The sequence below is a fragment of the Equus asinus genome, chromosome 9 (genome assembly GCF_041296235.1).
Source record: "Equus asinus isolate D_3611 breed Donkey chromosome 9, EquAss-T2T_v2, whole genome shotgun sequence".
In the NCBI taxonomy this organism is placed as follows: domain Eukaryota; kingdom Metazoa; phylum Chordata; class Mammalia; order Perissodactyla; family Equidae; genus Equus; species Equus asinus.
Window position 1 is genome coordinate 40,800,461 of NC_091798.1, and position 24,622 is coordinate 40,825,082.

General features: G+C 39.0%; 2 protein-coding genes across 7 annotated transcripts in view; one reads left to right on the plus strand and one right to left on the minus strand.

Moving 5' to 3' along the window:
* Positions 1 to 24,622, minus strand: part of CTNNA1 (catenin alpha 1) — a 311,563-nt gene that overhangs the window by 56,465 nt on the left and 230,476 nt on the right. The gene's annotated exons all lie outside the window — the stretch shown is intronic.
* On the plus strand, positions 6,202 to 11,552 carry LRRTM2 (leucine rich repeat transmembrane neuronal 2). The gene is made up of 2 exons (XM_014853832.3): positions 6,202 to 6,676; positions 7,022 to 11,552. The coding sequence occupies exons 1-2, from the start codon at positions 6,673 to 6,675 to the stop codon at positions 8,566 to 8,568; spliced, it is 1,551 nt and encodes a 516-aa protein (XP_014709318.1). The 5' UTR covers positions 6,202 to 6,672; the 3' UTR covers positions 8,569 to 11,552.

A 24,622-nucleotide genomic window follows, 5' to 3' on the forward strand; every position in this document is an offset into this window, starting at 1 on the left:
AAAAAAAACTTTCTAAAGGGCTCTGATTCTCTTTGCTCCACTAAAAATAATGGGTTAACAGGAAATCTTTGTTTACTGAGGATTCTATAACATCTCCTGTTCACCAACTGGTGCTCCATCTTTAGCATAGCATGGCAAGTGTGTGTTTATTCCCACCAGTTCTGCCATTCATTAAAAAGGACAATACACCTACATACAAAATGATGCTCGATCTCACTCATAATTAAAGAAGAACAAATCAAAGAGAGCATTTTTCACCTATCAGATTCACATATATTTTTAAAGTTTGGTAAGCTTCCACTATGGTGGTAAGTGAGGGTTAGAGCACACTTTCAGACTACTGGGGCAAGTATAAAATGGTTTAAAACTTTTGGAAGGCAAATGTAGCAATGTCTATCAATTTTAAATATGCACACCCTGTAACCCAGCAATTTTACTGCTAGGAACTTACCTTGTATATAAACTTACCTAAGGATGCAAAGAGATATTAAAAGGATATTCATTTTATACTGTCTGCAAAAGCTAAAAGCCTCAAAACAAACTATATGTCCATAAATTATAGCATAGCCATATAAGGGAAAAAGCTGTGAAGCCATTAGACACACACTTAAACCCGCAAACACACATAGGGAAATACTATGAAGCCATTAGACAGAGAGACCAGCCCTCCCACAGCCAAACACATACACACACACACACACACACACACACACAACAAGCAGCAGAACAGAATCAGCTCCTGCGGGAGCTCAAACCTTAGCAGGCCCTGTTTCAGTAATACCAACGTCAATACTCAACAGCAGGTATAATGTTGACATGCTGCAATAAGCCATTCCTAACAAGAAATGATCTTGCTCTCTTTGGGCCAAATATCTGTTACTGATTTTCTTTGCATTGATGACATCACACGTTCAATTTTTTTTGCTTGCCTCAGCACATGTCGCTGTCCCTCCACACCAAAGCACATTTAGAGGGTTCTGAGGGAATGACATTTCCAAGCTTCAGCAACCAACACTGCTAGCATCTAGCCAATATACATGCAAATTCATCACTTTAAATTTAGCCAATTGGGTCAAAAAGCCCACTAAAATTGAAAGGGATTCTTCAAATAAATATGAATGGGTATTTTAGCTCTTAATTCTATCCTGTGCAAATAGCTTTGAATAGCCTGTGGCGATCTATGTAGGCAGGAGGAAACACATCTAAATAGAAAGTTATTCAAAATGTAGAGAGGGAGAAGCAGGAAGGACAAATCCAAACTTGGCTATATTTCAGAATAAAAAACAAAGCCTGCCACGCAGAGGAAGGGGGAAACATGAACACCAGGAAGCTACTGGCAGAACAAGAGTAAGAAAAGGGTTCGGCAATATAAATTTCAATCGGTCTATGCATTAAGCAAGACTCCAGGATAGTTCTATTTAGTGTGATGTCGCTAGTAGGAGAAATAAAAGATCTTCATGGTTTAAATGAACCTCTGCCCAAACTTCTATGCAAGATTTTCCCTCGCCTAATGTCTGACTCAGGTGCATCACCCCCAGATTTATTGCTAAATTACCTAGCCCTGGGCACAGAACACAATGCTAGCACAACAGAATTAGGCTGTCACATGATCCTAGCCCGGCCAGCCCCCAACAGCAACAACTGCCAAAAAGCACATGCCTCCAAAACTAGGAGAAATCCCAACCTTTATAAGTTGCATCAAAAGAAACACAGCTCACCAACACTAGCGTCACCATCACTCCTTCCTACTGCTTTCTCAGTCATGTTTACTAACAAGAGAACAAAAGGACTTTTAAAAACCAAAATCAATGAAGGGCAGGAATGGGGACAAGGATTCAGTCAAAAATGGGGATACTAGACGCCTAATGGAGACAGTCTACTTTTTAAAAGGCCTTTGAAAGGAAAGATTCTCAGCAACACAGATACTTATTTACACTCAACAGTGGTTCCCTGTGATTGCACCAAGACTAAGAGCCTAGAATTTTTTTTTAAGATTTTATTTTTCCTTTTTCTCCCCAAAGCCCCCCCAGTACATAGTTGTATGTTTTTAGTTGTGGGTCCTTCTAGTTGTGGCATGTGGGACACCGCTCAGCATGGCTTGATGAGCAGCGCCATGTCTGCGCCCAGGATCTGGAAACAGTGAAACCCTGGGCCCCAGAAGCGGAGTGCACAAACTTAACTACTCAGCCACAGGGCCGGCCCTAAGAGCCTAGAATTCTGAATGCTCTCAGATCTTCTGGCTCTACCTGGGACTGTCAACCACTCTTTAGCCCATCTCCAACATGACAGATTGGTAAAGCCATCAATCTTTAAATATTCTATCTGCCTCGCTCAGATATGTTCTCTTTCTTGGGAGGACAACAAGCTAATATTTAATGCCAAACCCCAGTGGTTTTTCTTTTTTTTTTTAATAGCATATCAAAAACTTAAAAGAACAGTCACATCTTTGCCTCCAAATACATGCATGTTTGAAAGCATGAACAACTCTAGGATTTACCATAATCTTCTCCCACCCTCTTTCACTCCTCCCTCCAAAAGAAAGCCAGTAGGCCCAAATATGTGGTTGCCAACTAAGAACCCTAAAAGGTTCTTACCAGGGGATACACTCAGACCCACAAAATCTAGGGGCTCTGCCCTAAAAACTGCTATCACTTTGTGATAAACACAAGAAGATCCTCCAAGTAGCCATCAAGACTGGCAGCAACAAGGCTGATCTAAATATACTTCTCCAGAGCACCTCTGGTGCTGGGGTATTACAATTTTTGGAGTTGGACATGATTAGGCAAAGAAACATTTGCCTTTCTGGCATAGGACAAAATAAAGCTTCCTCTCTACCTCACAAGAATAGAAAATTTCAGGTATATATCTGTACATCTGCTTCTCTAAGTGGGGAAAGTATTCTCCCTAATCAGCAATATATATTACAAGCAAACTTTCAGGTAGAGGAACGCAGATAACTACAGCACCTAAACCCTGCCACTTGACTCACTTAATTTGCTTAAAACCATTTACAGAGAGGAGAGACGGGCTAGATTTTACTTCTCCTTTGGCTTGTCACGAACAACTAAAGCAGTGAAAATTGAAACAGATGATACAGATAGTACCTTCCAGAGGTTGTACTGCTACTTTAATTAAATCAAAGGCATATGTATGCAGAATAAAGCTACTCTAAAATGAAACCAAGAAAAAGTTTAATTCAGAAAGAACATGGGTTTCTTTTTAGCCTTTTTGCCTAAAGAAAGATAAAGATCAACAAATGATACAAAATTCCATCAATGGGAACTGTGTACTCCACCAATTTTAAGACAAATACCATGTCTTCTTTGGTTCCACAGCCTGAACCTTTTCTCCTTTTTTAGGAAGATTAGCTCTGAGCTAACATTTGCCGCCAATACCTCCTTGTGCTGAGGAAGACTAGCCCTGAGCTAACATCCGTGCCCATCTTCCTCCACTTTATATGTGGGACACCTGCCACAACATGGCCTGACAAGCGGTGCGTAGGTCCGCCCCTGGGATCCAGACCTGTGAAACCTGGCCCGCCGAAGCAAAACATGTGAACTTGGCACTGCACCACCGGGTCAGGCCCTCCACAGCCTGAACCTTTTGAAACTAAAGGAGGGCAAGTGAGCAAGATGGTTGGTGACCTAGAAGGAGCTGTGTTCTCTGGATACTGTGATACAGCAAGCATTACTGCCCACTTCTCCTGATATGTCAAAAAAATAATTACTCTTGATTGCATTGGTGCTTCTCTGGGCAATCTTCCTTGCCCACAAATCTGTTATAATAGTACCGGGATAATGTAATTTAAGCCTTTTGCACTTGCTAGTACAGAAACCAGTAGCCAAGCAGACTAGAGAGCAGAAAGGAACCAAGAGTCTAGGGAAAGGAGACGATTCTCCTAAATTTTCACATACAACTCATTCCTAATCGTGGTTGCTCTAATCCAATTGACTTTAATGCTTGTCTCCACGTGGAACTAAAGTGGTTTCTTCAGGGAAGAATTTAATCCAGCTGCTCCTGCCTGGCAAAGGTTTCTTCATCAGAGGGTGGCTGACTTAAATAAGGGTATTTACAGTACCCCAAGGGCTTCTTTTCCTTTAAAAAAATTACAAGAGACCACCCTTATCAGACTCTTCTCCTTGGAAATTCTGGGAGTAAGTTCCTGTAGAACAGTAACTCTGAAACTAAGGTCACAGACCCTGTAAGAATCTGATTAAACCTTATCCACAGAAAAATGCACAAGCAACAAAATTCTACAAGCTAGTCAATGGATCCATGTTAAGAACTTCTAGCCTATATAGAAACAATGGAAAAGATCAAGGTGAGTGGGAGGGTGACATCCTTGAGGTCTAAAATGAACTTTTCCTCCCTTCCTTAACCAGCAAGCAGGAAAAAGGCAGCAGTACTAGTGCAGGCTCTTTCCTGAGAATGCGGGCTTCCACTCATGGGCAACTTCGGCTTGGGGACTTCTCTTTGGCCTGGTGAAGCTGTCTTAGAACTGCACTGCAGTCCAAGACTCTGCCTGTCGAATCTTTCCTTCTTCTCTCCTTTCAGAGGTATCAGACCTCCCCTGTGGTCTGAAGACTCTACTGGCCCTCAGAGTATTCCTGTTGTTGTCCTCTCTCTTCCTTTATACTTCCCAGGCATTTTCTCCAATAAAACTCTTATACTTCTAATCCCATCTTGGGGTCTGCTTCTAGGAATCAAACTATATACCTGCAGCTGCTGCCATTTCCACAGCACCTTTACACAGAGCTCTGAGGAAGGGGCCTTGGAGTCTTCCAGTCCTCACTCCAGTACCACACTCCAACCCAGAAGCTATACCCTTTAGGACAGTGACTTCTTAGACTTGCCCAATGGATTGAAGCCCCTGGAAGCCAAAGGTCAATGATGTTCTGGTTTCACAGACATCTTGGGTAGTTCTGAGATTTCTGCCTTTAGGTCTGAGGCAAGACCCACTAAGGATAAGAGCCACTGGTATGGGAGAAAATGGCAGGAAAGCCAAACCAATAAGGTAAGATGTATAAAGGGCCCTACCTTTGTTAGGCCTCAAAATGACCCTGACTCGTGCTAGAAATATCTTTCACCTTTATAGAACAGTAAACGTGAAGCTGTAAATTCATAACCAAGTTCTGAAAAGTGATGACACTATTCAACAGGGAGAAGATAGAGTCAGGTCAAGTAAAAACAACCAAAGCAAAAATCGTATTTCAAAGTATGAGTGACCTTTTGTGTTCACTAGAGAGATTCCAACAGTTAGTCTGAGACTCAAAGTCACTTGTTAAGTGGCCAGCTGGAGCTACTAAGAGTGCAAATGCTTCATTTGAGAGCCACAATGCCCCAATCCCAGCATCAGGTGAGGCTTTCAGTTGAAGGAGCAGGTGAGATTCTGTGGTAAACACAAGGGATCATGTCAGAATCCAGACATGCTGTATCACTTCTCCTAAATCATTTCTGATCCACTGTTACTGCTTAGGGCATGCAGTAGTAAATGACTGTATCAAACTACCCTTTTCTCCTGGATCAAATCAGCATTATTTTTCAATCAGCATTGTGATAAAATATTGTTATAAAATAGGACAGAGAAGGAGAAATCTTTTTAATTAGAGTTCCCCTGAAATTCTCAAAGAGCAAAATAACCAAATGCTTTGTTTTGCAAGCTTTTTTTTTGGCCCTTTATTCTTGGTTTACATGTCAAGCTCTTATTGACAAAGAAGCCAAACCCACTTAGCTAGTTTATCAACACATCTAAAGCAAATCATAGTCATACTTCTATTTTAACGAAGCATGACAACGAGGTGATTGAGTAGCTTTCTAAACTACCAGAGCAGCAGGCACTACCTTGCATAGGCTGGCGTTAGATCAGCACTTCATAAATCATGCAGGCTCCTGCCCATTTAGATGATCTCTCTATGCAGAATCGGCACTCTAATGCAGGCTCTCCCAAGCATTAAAAATCATCACTCTGCTAACCCAACTCACTGTTCAGATGGGTCTTCTTGAATGCAGCCTTTATTACAACCCCACTGCTGCTTGCTACACTGAAGGAATACCACGTTTTTAAGTCAGGAGTTCTTCTTTCTCGTTTTATTGTAATCAGGGGGTCTTACAACAACCATGATACTGTTACAAAGCACGGTGCTTTATAACAGTAAAGCTTCTGGAAAACCCAAACAAAAGACACGTCATCTGGTGACGTCAGCCTATATACAGTTCTGTGTGGTCGCAGCACATAAGCAAATCCATTCTTGTGCCGTTTCTCGGAAAAGCTTTTCAGTAAATGCACTCATGCTGCTCCAGGAGCTCTTCTCTGCAACAAGCCGCCCATCTGCCATCAACAAGTTAAGACAGAGAGAACTAACGGCTGCGGAAAGGAGAGACTGAAGCTTTGATTAACCAGCTCAGCAGTTAGAGGAGGATGAAATTAATAACTTATATTCAAAACTGATTTGAGGGATCAGAGTGGTCACAGAAAATGAAACCAATGCTCTCGAAAGGAATATCCTAAGGAAAAAAACAACTCACCCTGGTGGATTCAATTTTACTCAGAAAGCCTGGGACACAGAAAACAGGAAACTGGTCAAAGGCTCCTGCATGTTAGAGCCTTTCACAGACTCACTGCGTTGAGTCTAACAACCGCGACTGAATGCAGCCTCCAATGTGCTCAGAAGAATGGGTAAGTCCACGCATTTATGTGTCTTGTACAGTCAGCAGGGAATCATGCTTTTAAAATAAGCCACTGAATTCATATTTTATGAGGGAAATCATTGTTACATTTTTGGATTTTGAGGTTTAGGTAAAAGCATATATTGCTGATGACAGGACATGTTTTATCTTCTTTCTTAATGGTTTAAGTTTTGTTCTAGTCATACTAACAAGGTTAGTATTTCTGCAGTAAATGAAAAATAAGTTATATGCAGTGAAATCTTGTGCCATAATGTTACGTTGTTTCTTTTAATAGCCCATACGTTCTGCTGAAAAATATCCTATCTTCTTGTTTTTTTTAAATTATATTCTGCAGGCTTACATTTCAAGTGGCCATTAGGGGCCCCTATGCTGGCAGCAATATATGCAATGAGTATGGTTTTAAAAATGCTGCCTGCCCTGGGTATGGCGTGTCCACCCAAATGCCGCTGTGAGAAGCTGCTCTTCTACTGCGACTCTCAGGGCTTCCACTCAGTGCCGAACGCCACAGACCAGGGCTCTCTGGGCCTGTCCCTGAGGCACAATCGCATCACAGAGCTCGAAAGGGACCAATTTGCCAGCTTCAGTCAACTTACCTGGCTCCACTTAGACCACAATCAAATTTCAACAGTAAAAGAAGATGCTTTTCAAGGACTATATAAACTTAAAGAATTAATCTTAAGTTCCAACAAAATATTTTACTTGCCAAACACAACCTTTACCCAACTGATTAACCTGCAAAATTTGGACCTGTCTTTTAATCAGCTGTCCTCTCTGCACCCAGAACTCTTCTATGGCCTTCGGAAGCTGCAGACCTTGCATTTACGGTCCAACTCCCTGCGGACTATCCCAGTACGCCTGTTCTGGGACTGTCGTAGTCTGGAGTTTCTGGATTTGAGCACAAACCGTTTGCGAAGTTTGGCTCGCAATGGATTTGCGGGATTAATCAAACTGAGAGAGCTTCACCTAGAGCACAACCAGCTGACGAAGATTAATTTTGCTCATTTCCTACGGCTAAGCAGTCTGCACACGCTCTTCTTACAATGGAACAAAATTAGCAACTTGACATGTGGGATGGAGTGGACCTGGGGCACTTTAGAAAAGCTAGACCTGACTGGAAATGAAATCAAAGCCATCGACCTGACAGTGTTTGAAACAATGCCTAATCTTAAAATACTCCTCATGGATAACAACAAGTTAAACAGCCTTGATTCCAAGATCTTGAACTCCCTGAGATCCCTCACAACCGTTGGCCTCTCCGGCAATCTGTGGGAATGCAGCCCTCGAATATGTGCTTTGGCCTCCTGGCTGGGCAGTTTCCAAGGTCGGTGGGAGCATTCCATCCTATGCCACAGCCCTGACCACACCCAAGGAGAGGATATACTAGATGCAGTCCATGGATTTCAGCTCTGCTGGAATTTATCAACCACTGTCACTGCCATGACTACAACTTATAAAGATCCAACCACTGAATACACAAAAAGAATAAGCTCATCAAGTTACCATGTGGGAGACAAAGAAATCCCAACAACTGCAGGCATGGCAGTTACTACTGAGGAACACTTTCCCGAACCAGACAATGCCATCTTCACTCAGCGGGTAATTACAGGAACAATGGCTTTATTGTTTTCTTTCTTTTTTATTATTTTTATAGTGTTCATCTCCAGGAAATGCTGCCCTCCCACTTTAAGAAGAATTAGGCAGTGTTCAATGATTCAGAACCACAGGCAGCTCCGATCCCAAACACGACTCCATATGTCAAACATGTCAGACCAAGGACCATATAATGAATATGAACCCACCCATGAAGGACCCTTCATCATCATTAATGGTTATGGACAGTGCAAGTGTCAGCAGCTGCCATACAAAGAATGTGAAGTATAATATCTACTCGTCATCAAAAATTACATCAGATAAGTAACCTATTTTACATAGTAGGGGCTAAATACATATCTAATTTTTACCAATGGTGACATTAAGCCTAATTTTCCAAACCAAGTCGAGACTTAAGTTTTTGAAGTGTTGAAGTATTTTTAATTTTTTTTAATGAAACCATATTTTAAGTGTTAAATGAAGCAATGCTCATGTTAATTTGCACTCTTGTTGGAAAGTCTAAAAATGCTTACTTCAAAATAAGACATTTCATGTATGTAATTATATACTAATCGTGTGTAAACATTTACACTAAGGTCTCCATATGCTATTTTTTCCTACTGAAAACAGTTTGAAAAGAAGCTACTGAGCAGAAAAAGATACGGATCAATACTTGTTTGATCATTGCTCTCCATCCCAAGTACCACAACTGGCTTGCTGCTTAAAAGGAGACTTAGCAAAGTTCTCTTGTATGATAATTTGGTATTTACCCAAATCTACAATTTACTGCCAGTGTGGGAAGTAGAATTTCATGTATGCTGAAGACTGGTAAATATTAAACGCTCTTCTTCCACAGTTTTTGCCTGGATTAGTAAATATCATCAAAGTCCACATCATGAAATCAGAACCATTTATGTAATTCTAATAAGCTGAGTGACTCTAATATATTCAAACAATGAATCCAAATGATTGTGAAAAGGTCTCACTACAATGAAATCAATACTAATAATTACACTGATTTTACATCATGTTATCTCTAGTTTGATTTATAATGGACATGATTTTTGTGGCATTTAGACAATTATTTTAAACTAGTATTAAATTACCACTTTACTAATTAGTTTACTAAATCCTACATTTACATTTATATGTGAAAAAAATTTAGAAATTATTTTGGAGAACAAGAGAGATTCAGTCAACTTAACAATCCTATGACCTGCTCTCTCTAGTTTGAAAGCACACACACAAGCACACACACACACCACACACACTCTCTCTCTCTCCCCCCCCCCCACCCTCACTCTTCCTCTCTCTTTACTGTCATGATCAAAGATGCCTTGACAAGAGGTTTAAACCTCTTTCTTCTGCCTTTTCCTGATCTTCAAAGCTCAAAAAGCCAAATTAAAAATAATTGGCTAGCCTGTTGCTAGGATATACTATAAAGGAACCACAAAAAAAAATCACTTTCTAAATATTATGTGTTCAATTTTTACCTTTTAATAAAGATACATATTCACACTATAAGAGCAGTTCCTTATAAGTAAAGGGAACAACATATTACTGAGGCAAACCTTCTCGTGGTAGAACACTCTACATGTCTATGCAGCCACGCAGTGGTAACTTGAAGGTGGTGTGGAGGTGAGGGGATGCAAGGGAAATGCAGCATTTTGAAATCTGACTCTCAAAGAAACAGGTTAGCTGAAGTTAAAAGGCAGCCAAGAGTGAGGCAAACTGGTAACTGTACACAATCTGCATCAAACAGGGCAAGGCCCTGGGACCCGCAGCTGAAAAGGGGACTGTGGGAGTTCCCTGGTGTTAATATAAACATTCCATAATTAAAAAATGATAATCATGCCACATTTTTCATGCAGAAAAGAGCCACAAGTATTTTGTTTCTTCAATTATGATTTCTACGGAGAAACTATGACATATTTGGGATTTAGATGCAAGTTACCTATTCACACAAAATTTTTCCATTAACAAGGTTCCATGTACGTAGGAGCAAAAACCAGGAATTTAGATTACTGACTTGATTTTAAAAGGAGCATTTTTACAACTGACATTTACTGTATGTGAAAAAAGGCATAAATCCTTAGAGAAAACCACTACCATAAAAAAAAGTTTTCTTTCCTTAATATGACCATTAACATGATATCCTTCATTCAAGGCATATTTTCTTCCCAGGATTGAACTGAAAACATGTTAAGACTACAGTTTAACCCATGAGATTCAATCGTAATTTTTTCTTCTTTAATACTAAGAGAGGGGTGTCCACCTACATTTCAAAGAAAATGTGTCTCAGCAGAAAGCAGACAGGATCAGAAATTATGGTAAAAATGTCCTCTCTACATTTTTTAAGGTGGGTGGGTTAGTTTGGCAAAGTCTCAGCCCAGTCGAGTTCAGCTGATCTTGAGTGGTGAGCTTTTCATCTCGTGTTAAAACAGACCCTGGGCCTGCCTGGTACAGAAACTGATTTTACAGCATGGAGTGCAGCTCACTGCTTCCCTACAGAAGGGATGATCAGAAGCCCCCAACACAAATCAGAGCTCCACAAGCTAATCTTTACCCATTTATCAGGGTAACCATGGCCATTTGTCAGGGGACAGCTTTGTCACAACACAACTGTGTCCTAAATACACAAGATTCCTCTAGCCCTGAAGGATAACAGAGGAGCATTTTCCAACATTTCAACCACAACGAAAATTAACTGAAACTGTGAGTAGAAGGTCGAGAAATATTGGCCGGGAATCCCCACATTAACCCTAAAGATTACAGTTAGTAAAATGGACCATCAATTGGTAAAATCCTTAATATACGTAGAAAAGTAAATTGGAAAAACAAGTCATTTAGTAATTTGGGGGAACAGCATAGCCAAGGCCACCAAGGCATACTTTTCGGTTGAAAAATAACTGATGTTTTTGGCCTCCATTTTTTTGGTAATGCTCTCCGAGAAAAACGAGTAACAGTGCCAAATAGCATTTTCCTTTTTAATTTAAAGTGTAAACTTCCCTTTTCAAGTGGAAAGGGAAGGCAGGCTTCTACTGAATTTTAGCCTATTTGTGTTTCAGTAGCAGCACAGGTTTGAAGATGAGGCCATTAGTCATATGTGCTCTCTTTACCAACTGGCTAGGGTGGAAGAGCATCACAGCTACACTGCAGATCCTGGTAGCACAATGGTAGGGCTTTTGTTTTTCAGAGTAGTTTTATCCTCTTCAAACTGCCCCCCCACCCTTTTTCTTCCATTTTCAAGGTGAGAGGAAAATGACCATTTAATCAAGAACAAAAAAATACATTAAATTTCTCTGAAAAAAGGAAAGCTAAAGAACGCTACAATACTGTACCCACCTAGAAACCAAGAGCTAGTTTGGAATTGTTTATATTCATTTCCGTAGCTTGCCAGGCATTTCAGTCACCTTTCTGAAATGAAAGCCGGCTGATAAATTTGCAAATCCAACACAACTCAGAAAATACCCACTGCCAACATCAAATAGCAAAGATACTAGTTTTTTAAGCCAAAAATCTGCACTAACACATGTAATTTCTTAATGTGCCTAAGTTAATTTCTGTACCAATTCAATGAATGGAATTGATTGAACTTCCCAACTCCACTAATTATTAAAATCCATCTGCTTATTCTAATGCTAGTCACCAAGAGCTAGACCCCATCTTTCTAATAAAAATGAGCCCTATGTAGCACTAGGTCTGAATCCTAACATTCAAAACAGGCATGTCGTTTTCTTAAGGCATACTTCCCACACAGCCATCCGTGAAAAAAGCTATAAATGTCCTGTTCTCTCTCTAAAGTGTCGATATCAATATGAAATTTTTAAAGAATATTTTTAGAAGCTGAGTTACATGATCATTTTCCTAATAGAGCAATACAGTGACAAACCTATCTTAAAAGTCTGTTTGGGGACATGCTTTTCCTATCTTATGGTTAAAGTGCTTCAACCAGAAAAAGATAAAGATAAGGGTGATAAGGCTATCCATAGATAATGAAATATTTCTATTCCTAACCTAGGGCAAACCCATAGTACTTGAATAATTTAAGGCCAAAAAACAAACAGAAAATGACTGTTTAAGCTTTCATACTGCTATTGTAAACATTTGGAAACATCTGCTACTCCTTCAACTAACCTATTCTTCCTTGGTCATTTAAAAAAAAGTCTGATCTATGGAACGTTTGGTGAACCTTCCTATCAACACTGAGACTGGAAACTAAAAGTACAGTCCCAACACATTGTGTCAATCACCTTAAGAGCCATTTTTTTGGGGGGGTGGGAGGTGGGCAAGTGGGTTGGGGGTGGGAAGAAAATACTATTATACTGGGGGTCTGGGGAGGTGGTAACAAAGTGCAGTGTACAGGAAAGTTTTGTTATTAAAATTGTGTATACTGTAAAAAGTGAATGTCTTTTTTTTTTTAGCTTTTCCCTGGTAACCTATCAATTTTGACATGTGAAACTTGAAAAACCATTTGTGACAGATATAGAAACCTTAAATGAACAGTTGTTTTGTACCATGTTCTCTACAATGCCAAATGTGCCAGTTGAAACAAGGGCAGCTAATCATCACCTGTCTTCATTTAGAGACAGGCAAAACTAGGCTAAAAAGAAAGTAGAGGTAAAGTGCAGGGGCTGGCTAAAAAGGCACCATGCCAATTAACAGCAACCATGCAATAAGAAGCTGCTCTGTCACAAGCCTTAGCAAGCGGATAAGCAGCTGTCCATGGGGCTCACAGGGCCTGGGGTTGGCTGCTGTCCCTTCACCCTCCCTGACAGCAGACTGCCACCACAGCCTGGGGAGCTTCAAAAAGGCACTCGATTTCCTATACCCAGCAAACAGCAACTTGGCCTCTACCTCAAAGGTCCACTGGGGTAAATCTTCACTCCTGGGAGGGAGGGTCCACAGGTGCTGACCATGCTGAAATCTCTAGGATCCCTACATGACCTACTCTACTCCAGATGCCAGTAAGTACGGATAGGGGGAAAGGAAGGGAAAATTTTTAAATAGTGTCCCTCACTTGGCATAAACATCCCCAGGACAGGATGCTAAGCCTGGGCAGCACTGGGGGCAGAAACTGCCCTGGCCTCGAGGAATTGACTGCCAGGAGTCTGCCATACTCGCCAGGATGCACTTACTGCTTGCCCAGAGCAGTGCAGCAGGACCAGAAAGGTAGGAAGAAACAAGGCTACCTCTTTCCCCAACACCCAAGAACGGGGGAATCAGAGAGGCTTAGAGAGCTCTCACACCAGGAATCTCAGTAGTAACTAGGGCAGAGGCAGGAGCACAACGCAAAATTTTACTGGCAAACTCACCCAGTGTGCACTAGAGGGCATAGGTGATGGTTGGTTTCAAATTGCATAAAGGAACGAATTCCCATACTTTATGGAGTTAAAAGCAGAGCTTATTAACATAATTCTCATATATTTTAATCTTGAAAATCCCATGTAAAGCTACATCTGATTTCTTTATCAGTTATTTTAATTAGTTTTGCCGCCTGTATGCCACAGCATTCTCAGGTTCCCACTCAAATTTATAATAGATTTCTTCAAGGTTTGTTTAAAGAGATTTTTTTCTTTCTTTAAATATATCTAACCAGCTGGGTACTCAAGTCTCCCTCAGAAAGACAAAATGTACTACAAATTGTCTTTTACAAAGAGAGAAGGCAAAAAGAGGTGAAAATCACAGCTATTCCAAACATGTCTCCTTAGCATGAGTTCCTCCTCATTAACCAATGTTTTGGGAACACTCTTAAGAGACAGATGTTGAGCATCCCCTTCCCCTATCCGAAGGGGACATTAAGGAGTAAGAAATCTCCAAAGGCAAGTGCAATGAGGCATCCTATCCTGCAAAGCCCACAAACTGAATATACCATCCCTTTATACACAAGGCTCCATGGCCTCCAACTCAGGACCTCTCGCTAGAAACCCAACATGAAGGAGTGTCTGTAAATGACAACTCCAAAGGCAGGAGCCAATGGCTCCACTACCACCCAAAGAAGGAAGATTCTTCTTTCACCTGGGAACCAGATTTTAAAATTGGAGCCCCAGAGACAATTCCCAAAGCCTTTTTACAACTTTCATCAATTGACTTTGGTCAAGAACCATAGTGAAGAGATGTACAAATGTTATAACTTTACTGAAAATCCATTCACATATATATTATATGTACTATATATGTGTGTATATATCCTTATTTCATAAACACACACACACACACACACAATCTCCAGGTTGCTTTTTCTAAAAAAATCATTACACAAAAACTCTATAGCCTTTTATATTAGTCTACCTGTTTCATCATCATGAGAACAAAAAACGTCCTCTTGTAATAAACAAAAACATTTCCCATGGTCTAGCTGCCAAATACACAGAAGGCAACTGCTCAGCACCTAAAACCTCTGAAAACAATGTATTTATCATTTTCACATAATCTACTTCTATAAAGTCAAGGAAACTCAGCATATGTATTCATATGCACAGTATGGCTGAAATAAGGATATAAAAAGGTAGAAAGCAGGGATTCTTAACTTTAAGGATCCAGGATATGCTTCATAGGATGCAAGGGCATCTTTAAATTAAAATGCAAATTGTGTGTGAATCTTCTGATTTCACCAGATCCTAAACGGTTTTGATAACTCACAAAAAGGCTTCAGTAGAGCAATGAAACAGTTATTTCTAGCATACACCAATTTGACCTTAATCTTCCTGGTGGCCAAAGCAAAGAACAAAATCAACAACTTTAATCTGATAAAGGAAGCACATTGGTTTGTTTGGGGGGAAAGATAATTCTTTCATCTGATAAAGGAAGCATACTAGTTTATTTGAGGGAAGAGACACTTAAGTGCAAAAGTGTGAATTATTTATAAAATAGAGGCAGCTGTAGGAACAATAAGGAAACACATCAGACAGTATCTCCAAGGAAGTTTTAGAGAACAAGTAGACTTGTTCTTCATGTCAACCCTTGAAAAAGCTAAGAGTAAGGAGTCTACACAAGCATGATACATGCTTTCTGGCGATTTAAACTTTAGTAACCCAAGACTGAAGCTTATAAAGTCACCAAGAATGAATCCCTAATTCCAAAATTCCTTTCGGGTAAGGTGGTCACTTGAAATCAAGTAATATCTCTTTTCCTTGTTCAATAAAATCATATAGGACAACATATACTATCCATTATCATAAACGGATACTACTCTTCAAAAGAAATAAGAAATAATTTCATTGACATCTCAGCTTCTGGTAATTTTATTTTAGGACAAAATATATGGCTGAAAACTACAGATCACTATTATGTTCATTTTTTTGCTTAGAAAAAAATGTACTTCAAGTCTACCACATCTAATTTAGGAAGCAACCCATCAAATTGTGGCAGATTTGATTCCTAGGCAGATCTGCCAGAATTACTGAGGTAATGAGCAGGGAAGGTACAAGAATTTAAAAGCACAAAGATAACCCATCAGTCCAGTGCACACAGGAGGGAATGTTTCGTGACTGTTGGATAGTGATCCTCCATATTACCAAAAATCTCTATTAAATATAAAGCTTGATCAGAATTAACCTGTCTGAATGAATACACACATTGGGTCTCACCAGAACTTGCAGTTCTTACGACCCGGATTTCTCAAGCCAAGAATTTCTTTCTTGACATTATCTAAGATCATGATGCAATTTATCTAACAAGGAAATCACCTTATCTCCTCCTTTATCCTCACCTTTTCTTCACTTTCCCTTATCTCTTAACCCTGGGCTTGCTCTCTTTCTTCATTTACCAGCACATAAACAAGCTTTTCACATACCTCCTTCTCTTCATGGCTCCCAAAATTCCAAGGATAACCACCTTATTGAGGGGAAACCATTCAGTTGCAGTATCTCCATTGCTGAGCACCCACCTTCTAAAGAATATCTATGATTTAAAAAATACTCCTCAACATCACAAAACTAAGTGCCTATCAGCTACAAACTGATCCACACAATTGGGGAAATATTACTAAAAACACAATCACTCATCTGATTGTCTTCTCAGTCTACCCTCGCCTTTATGTATAGATTCAAGTATCAAATAATGTTTACTCACTTTGCTTTTACTTTCAAAGGTCAGGAATACCAGCCATTTAAGAACAGTACCCTTTTTGCTTTTAATAATTAGCACTCACTACAGCTCTCTGACCAAATAAAATAATCAACACCCTTCACATCTTTAACATGAATAGCGATTTTGCTGGTTTTATTTGGGGGTAGGGAATGTGTCTTGGGGCGTAGAGGACAATGTTGTAGAGGACATGGTTGTGAAAATTTCAGAAATGTAGAATTCTTGGGGTAATGACAGGCAGTAATCCTTTCCTCAGCTATGCCCTGAAATTTCATACCAATTTTGTCAGGATTCCATAGAACTGGTCACAAAAACACTGACTTTTCATGTGAAAGTATATTCTGCCACAGTGTTTTCTCCAAACAGAGAAAAAGACATGAGCATCGGGCACTGGTAATTATTCCAAGCTAGCACTGCCACATGTGGCATACACAAAGAACTGTGTTCAGAAGTGACCCTGACAGTGCTACTTTTCTCTGATCAACCTCCCTAAGTTCCCCTTGAAATTCACCAGGGGAAAAATGGCAGTGAGAAAGAAAGGAAAAAGAATCTACTGCCCTCAGCACACTCCTGTAGGCATCTGGGACACCACATTTTCCTCTTTTCTCCTGACAATCCCTTCAGGCCAGTGTGTGCAAAACTCCTCTCTGACACTCACTATCAACTTCCAACAACTAGAGCCCATTTTATTATTGTGTTAAAACTGCCCGGCTAAGACTCTATATGAAAACCTAATAGCAGATGGTCAGGAATTTTCTTCCTTTTGATGCAGCATTCCTGAAGTGTCAAGACATTACAGTGCGTAAGCAATATCATCATCCAGACACTCAATTTGTGCTAGCTTAGAATTAGATGTGAGATGAATTACAAATAGAATGTGAAGAACTGGACAAACTGTAAAAGAGTTTATCTAAAGTTTAGTTGACATTCCCAAGAAATACATCGCCATAAATTATTACAAAAATTATTAAACAAATATATTTATGTTTACAACACAAATCTACTGGCCTTCCAAAAAGATAATCAATATATTTTGAAGATCTAACCTTCTAAATATTTTAGGTCTATTTTAAATATGCACTCCTCCAGGCCAGCCCAGTGGTGCAGCAGTTAAGTGCGCACCATTTCGCTTCGGCGGCCCAGAGTTTGCCGGTTTGGATCCCAGGTGAGGACATGGCACCGCTTGGCAAGCCATGCTATGACAGGCGTCCCACCTATAAAATAGAGGAAGATGGGCACGGATGTTAACTCAGGGCCAGTCTTCCTCAGCAAAAAGAGGAGGACTGGCAGCAGATGTTAGCTCAGGGCTAATCTCCCATAAATAAATAAATACGTACTCCTCAGTTCAAACTGGGGGTCGAGGTTGGGGCGCCACGCACTGGGGATTAGATAAAACCTATGAAAAGCTAGATGCTTTATCATGGTGTTATTAACTAGCATTTTAACAAAGTGAATTCTAAGACCTGATATCAACTGAGATTAAGAACACAAGAGATGGCACTCACTGATTGGGAAGGGGAAGGATGGGAAAGATTAAGATTCAGTTTTTGATACGTTAGAATTGAAATGTTTATTAGGCATTAACGTAGAGATGACAAGTCCAGGTTAAAGATTTAGGCTGAAAATATAAACTTTGAAGTCATCATCAATGAATAGAGGTATTTACAGTCATGAGACAATGAGATCACCAAGGGACTGAGCGCAGATGGAGAAGAGACTCACAGAACCACAGTTTTCTCCGACACCAGTTTGAGGAATCTTTAAACAATATCTATCAAATGGCAGTCAACAAAAAAAGGATGGGTTTCAAGAGCAGCATCCCCTCAACATCAAAGCCACTTAAGCAAAGCATGTTCTATTGGAAACCTAACGGGAATAAGGTCAGTTTAATTCACGAAAATAAAGTGAAACATTACATATCAAAAATTGTTATCAATTAAGGATCTGTACACACACCACTTTAGGAAGTGAGAATGATGGCTACCATAAGAAGTCCGTCATTCATCATACTTCTGAGTATGTTCTCAGTAGGTGCTGAAGATAGCCCTGCCCTCAATGAGGTCAGTATATTAAACTAATGAACCAATGAGAAATATGAAAAGTCAGTAAAGCATGTTTTAATTTGGGGGAAAATGTATAGTTCATATACTTGGAACGACAAGATGGCCACATATTCAATAAAAAGATAACTATATAATTTTCTCTATCTTGACAGAAGTCTAGATTACAAAGTGTGTGGATTTATCAAAACTCATCAAATAGTACAGGTAAAGTTTGTACATTTCATTGTTTTAAATTAATCATAAAAAGACTGAACCCTAGTTAATTACACGCATGGCACACTGTTTAGAGGTGAAGTATACAAGTGTCTGCAATTGACTGAAATACACCAAAACAATAAGATAGATACAGGGATGGATAAATACGTGATAAAGCAAACACAACAAAATGTTAATCATAGAATCTAGGAAATAGGTGTATACATATGGGTGTTCATTGTACAATACTTTCAGTTTCTCTGTATGCATGAAAATTTTTATAATAAAATGTTGAGAGAAAAGGAAAAAATATAATTACAATTGTAATTTGTGGTATTGGCAATCTAACACACTATTCCTCTCAACTAGACCCGCAGTGTTGCATGGTGGTTAAGAGCCTGGACTCTGGAGCCAGCCTGGGTGCGAAGTGTAGCACCTCCAGGCACTTACTACCTGTGAGACCTTGAACAAATCATTTAACCTGTGTGTTTTAACAGTACCAAACTCATGCTCTGAAGATTAAATGAGAATGTGTGTAAAGCACTTAGAACAATTCCTGGCACACTGTAACCACTTAAGTGTGAGCTGTTTTATTATTATTAATAATAAATATTTTTAAATAATTTAACAAGTATTTGTTTGAGTCCCATTCACTCTAGTAAATAATCTACCCCCTTTTCCCGTCTTAATCATGTACTCTTAAAATTTTTTAAGATAAAGTTTTAAACTTTTTAAAAATTTCTGACTCCCTAATGTAGTGCAAATATTAAACAGAAATGCAAGACCACAGTGTAGGGACAATCTGTTGATTTTACTCCCTCACATATTACAAAAGAATCTTCTTATAAAGTTTAATTTGTTACTTTCGTATATAAGACGTTCATTAATGGCTTCACTGTTAGAAACCTCACTGGAACTGCTATTTTTGTTAAAAAGTATGTGGCATGGCTGCCAATACAATTTTAATAAAAGCCCCAAACCATTTTCTACCTCCCATCTTAATAACAGAAAGTGAAAATGAAAAATGACATCTTAAGGGTTACACTTCACAATAGCAACAAGTTTCAGAATTTCAGAATCATTTCATTCCCTACCCAAATTTAACTCTATCATGTCTTTAGTTCCCTCTCCATGATCAAATGTCTCAAATAAGAACACATTTCTTTTCTTTCCACAGTTTCATCATAATCAAGACTAGCTGATAAATTTCTCTACTTTGGGGCCGGCTTCGTGGCTGAGTGGTTAAGTTCACGCGCTCCGCTGTGGTGGCCCAGGGTTCAGATCCTGGGCGCAGACATGGCACCACTCATCAGGCCACGTTGAGGCAGCATCCCACATGCCACAACTAGAAGGACCTGCAACTAAGATATACAACTGTGTACAGGGGGGGTTTGAGGAGATAAAGCAGAAAAAAAAAAATGATAGTTTAAAAAAAAAATTTCTCCACTTAGGCAAACTACTAAAATTATCAGATGTCCAGACCTTTTCCACAGACTTAAGACGTCTACATTAAGTCTGATTTAACCAAAGTAGGGAAAAACTGAAATGGGAAGAACCTATCAGAAACCAACTCTTATTGCTTTTTCCAGCTCTTTTTACAAGAAGAAAAGGGACATGCTTTCCCCTCTGCTAAGATAGAGACGAGACCTTGTCTCACTCATCAAACTATCCTATGGAAGTGTGGGTTCCCTGCACACCTCCAAGCAAGTGTCTGCAACTAAGAACCACTGGGAAAAGAATACTCTAAGCTTAAAAAAAAAAAAAAAGAAAGAAAGAAAAACTCAACAAGGTACAAATTTTTAGGAAACAGGCAGGAAAAAAACGTCTTACCCAGTACGTATTGGATTTTCTGTCATTGCTATTAAAGGGCTTCCAGTGATGAATCTACTTTCCCACACTCACAGTATACAACAATCCTTATAGAGAGAGCTGGCTACATATTATATAACCAAACTAGCTTGCTTGGTTAAAATATGAAAACTAAAAGTCCAGGCATGGGTTTGAATTTTGTTTTGCTCTTCACATTCTAAACCCCAATGTTTTTTCTCTGTGAAACTAAAAAGATCTATCAAAGGTTACAGCTGGTACTCAAAATCGTGAGGGGGTCAGTGAAAATGCACTGCCAGTTCTGGGGAGAAATCACTCAGAGTCTACGTCCGATGGAGTAAGAAATAGTTTTACATTTAGGATGACACTATTATATAAGCCATCATTACCCCTTCTAACAAATTGTGTCTACATAGGATAAGGAAGAATAAGATGACATCACAATAAATTAGCCCCCCCAAAAAAGAACAAAGAAACTGAAAAAAAAAAAGTCTACAGAAAGGTTTAGGGGGAATTTTTTTTCTAATAGAGAGACCTAGTGGATCAAATCAATTCTGCCCTTAAAATCCTTTATTTTATTTTCACTGTATCACAAAATGTCTACATTTTACACTATTGCAGTCAGAGGAGTTTGTCAAACTGTTCTTCCCTCCTCTTCTTTTCCCACTTAAGTCTCTCTTCAGTGATAACCGGTGGCCCACTCATTGAGCCTTTCGTTCTGTCTTTCCTTACCTGGGAGCTCTCAAGCATTTACACTTTTCACTTAAATCTATGTAAGAGAGTGTGTGTATAGGCACAAGTTCATGTGTTCAGTTGGGGGAAAATGGAAGCAAAAAGACATTGATCAAGACAAAATAGGCTCTATCTCAAAGAGAAAGCCATTATTTAGCTTATTTCTTGTCGAAGATTTTTTTTTTTTAACTTTGGCTCTTCCCTCTCATTTCAAGTCTTGTACTGCCCATTTTTACTTGATTAAAAAAAGAACCTCTCACTTGATTACACGTAGAGTCACATTCAATGCTTATATTCAGGAACTTGTATATCCAGAAATAAATTGCAGATATCCACACAAATTTTGCAGATGTGGGTAAAAATGAAAACAAAATAAATATTCTTAAAACTATTTAAAAGAGTATAGAAATCCTCCAGATGTGATGTCAATGAGAGCTGTGAAAGGGAGGTCTACCACAGAAAGCTGCAAAGGAAAGGCTCTGAAAACCTTCACTAAGCCAGCTCCACGATGGGGCTTCTTCATCCGTGCATCCAGGTCAAATGAACTTTGATCCAAAACTATTAAAATGGCCGTGTGAAAAGAATTCTTATAAAACCTAAAAGCTCAAGGTGAGGCAATTAATTACTACCCTGTATTCAACCATGACATTTTTACAAAGGGATCTGTATTTGAAATATGTCCATTTGTATGAAACTCTCATTTGAAATGTGAAAAATCCTTCCTAGAACCATTAGGTTTACAGATTTTTCTCTCTTTTTGTACTACTTTTGCCTGTTTCATAAACACACACAGCCACAACATATTCCTTTTGGATACTTCTGTTCAATTCTCAAATAAGAACTAGAAAATATGCTTTGGTTGTTGAAGTGTGTTAAACAGGCATGGAGGAATTAAGATTTCCCTTCTGAAGGGTAACCACTAACGAAAGCTTCTAAGACTCAAGCAGTAGCTATTACTGTTAGTAATTCCTGACTTAATAAAACAAATTGAGCACACAGTTAGTAAATGCAGGAAATGTTTTATCATTCACCTATAAGCATTTCTAAGGCCAAAAAGAAAAATAAAATCTGTTAGTGTTGAAACACAACTTAAGTTCAGACCAACTTCTCAATTTAAATATTTGCTAGTTTTTGGGGCTGGCCCCGTGGCCAAGTGGTTAAGTTTGCGTGCTCTGCTGCAGGCAGCCCAGTGTTTCGTTAGTTCAAATCCTGGGCACGGACATGGCACTGCTCATCAAACCACACTGAGGCAGCGTCCCACATGCCACAACTAGAAGGACCCACAACAAAGAATATACAACTATGCACCAGGGGGCTTTGGGGAGAAAAAGGAAAAAAGTAAAATAAAATCTAAAATAAATAAATAAATAAATAAATAAATATTTGCTAGTTTAACTTAATATGTGACAAAGTGGTATTTCAATTCAGTAGGGGAAAAAAGATAATTTAATAAATAGTATATCTACACAGAATTCGAAATATATTATGATGTATATCCGAAAATAAACAAATAAATGAAGGAAATAAAATAAATGAATAAAATAAAATAAAATAGTATACACATCATTATCCAGTTGGAAGAAATATGAAGATGCAGCACTTATCTTACACCAGGCAGATGCAAGACTGTGATGAGTTTATTTTGTGTCAGTTTAGCTAAGCTGGAACTACATCTCCCAGAATTCCCTTCCCTGCATAGTTCCAGGGTTAGCCTGGACCACATGAGACATCCTCATACGAGATTTGGAAGGCGGAAATGAAGCAGCAACCATCTTTCTTATACTGGGAAGGTCGGTGCAGGTACAAGGTGCTATTACAGGTCACACATGTTGTCACTTTTCTGCTGGTTCACTTTGTTAGCATGGGGCAGCAACCAAGACCACAGCTCCTACAGGATTTTCTCCTTCAGCTTTTCTGACTTCTGAATCAGGTACATATTTAAATCTGTGATAAGGGTGGCATCTTCTTCAGGAAACCTCTCTCATTGGAGTTGGAGGCTTGGATATAGCGAGAGGCCCATACGAGTTCCAGACTGTCTTCATGGAGTCCAGCTCATGTTCCAGGGTGACCCTGCTTCACATGTGCCATCTTCTCTTACTGACTGCATGCCCTACTAACTTCTGGCTCCAGCACCAGACACAAAAGCAACAGCCTCATATAAACTGCTTAGTCTGCTCCCATGGTTAATGTCAAGTCCCTATAATAAATCCCTTATAGATCTTTCATAGTTGCTCTGCCTATGTAATTGAACCTTGATTGACACAAAGACGTATGTGTGTGTAAATAATCTAAGGTGGGGAAGGCATTTTTATCCAAAATAGGAAATCCCCTAGCCATGAAACAAAGGATAAGCACAGATACACAAAAATAAAAATAAAACTTTGATATGGTAAAAAGAAAAAGAAAGCTAGATGCAATGTCGAAAGACAAATGACAGATTTAGAAAAACTAATGCAGACGGCAGACATTAGATTAATGGCTATAACATACAAAGAGCTCCAGCAAAGAAAAAAACACACAAGCCATTAGAAAAATGGGTACAGGATATGAATAGGCAGTTCACAGAAGAGCAAATCCAATGACATAGAAGTATATAAAAAGATTATTTAAATTCAAAAGTGGTCAGGGAAATGCAAATTATTAAAGTAATAATGAGCTATTACTTCATATTTAACAGTTTAGAAAAAATAAAGCAAGTAACACGTACTGTTAGAGAAGATGTGAAGAAAAGGCTATTTTCTTACATTGGTGGTACAACTGCAACTAGTTTAGCCTTTTTTGGAAAATAATCTACCAACATCCATTCAAATAAAAATATGTATGTACCATTCAACACAGTAATTTCAGAGAAATAAAATCAAGAATCCATCTCACAGAAATAAAGCATCAAACACAAGGTTCTGCAACACTGTTGACGGTGCTTAAAAAAATCTTTATAGTAAATGCTTGCAAGAAGAGGGGAGCCGTTAAATAATTTATGGTATATCCATACCATGAAATATTATTCAGCAATTAAAGGAATGAATTAGAGGTAAACAAGAAGACTTGAAAGGATTTCCATGAGGTATTGCTGAACAATAAGACACAGGTTTATAAACAATGATCCCATTTTGATCAAGCAAACACCTATGCAAAAAAAAAAATCTACATCGGCGGTGGGGAAGTGGAGATTGGAGATCTATTATATAAGCAGAGAAAAATATGGAGATATTCATGCTAGACTGCTCACACTGGTTCTTTGGAAGAGGAAGATGTGAGATGGGGAGAGATCTGAGTGGAAGGAGGGAGGAGAGGGGAAAAGGGGGAAATAAGAGAACCCAGAATGGGTATACAGATCCCATTTATGGAAGATCTGTGTATGTGTATAAATTTAAAAAGAGGATTATCTTTGCTTTATACATTTTTATATTGTATAGTTGCACTTGTTAAAAGTGAAGCCT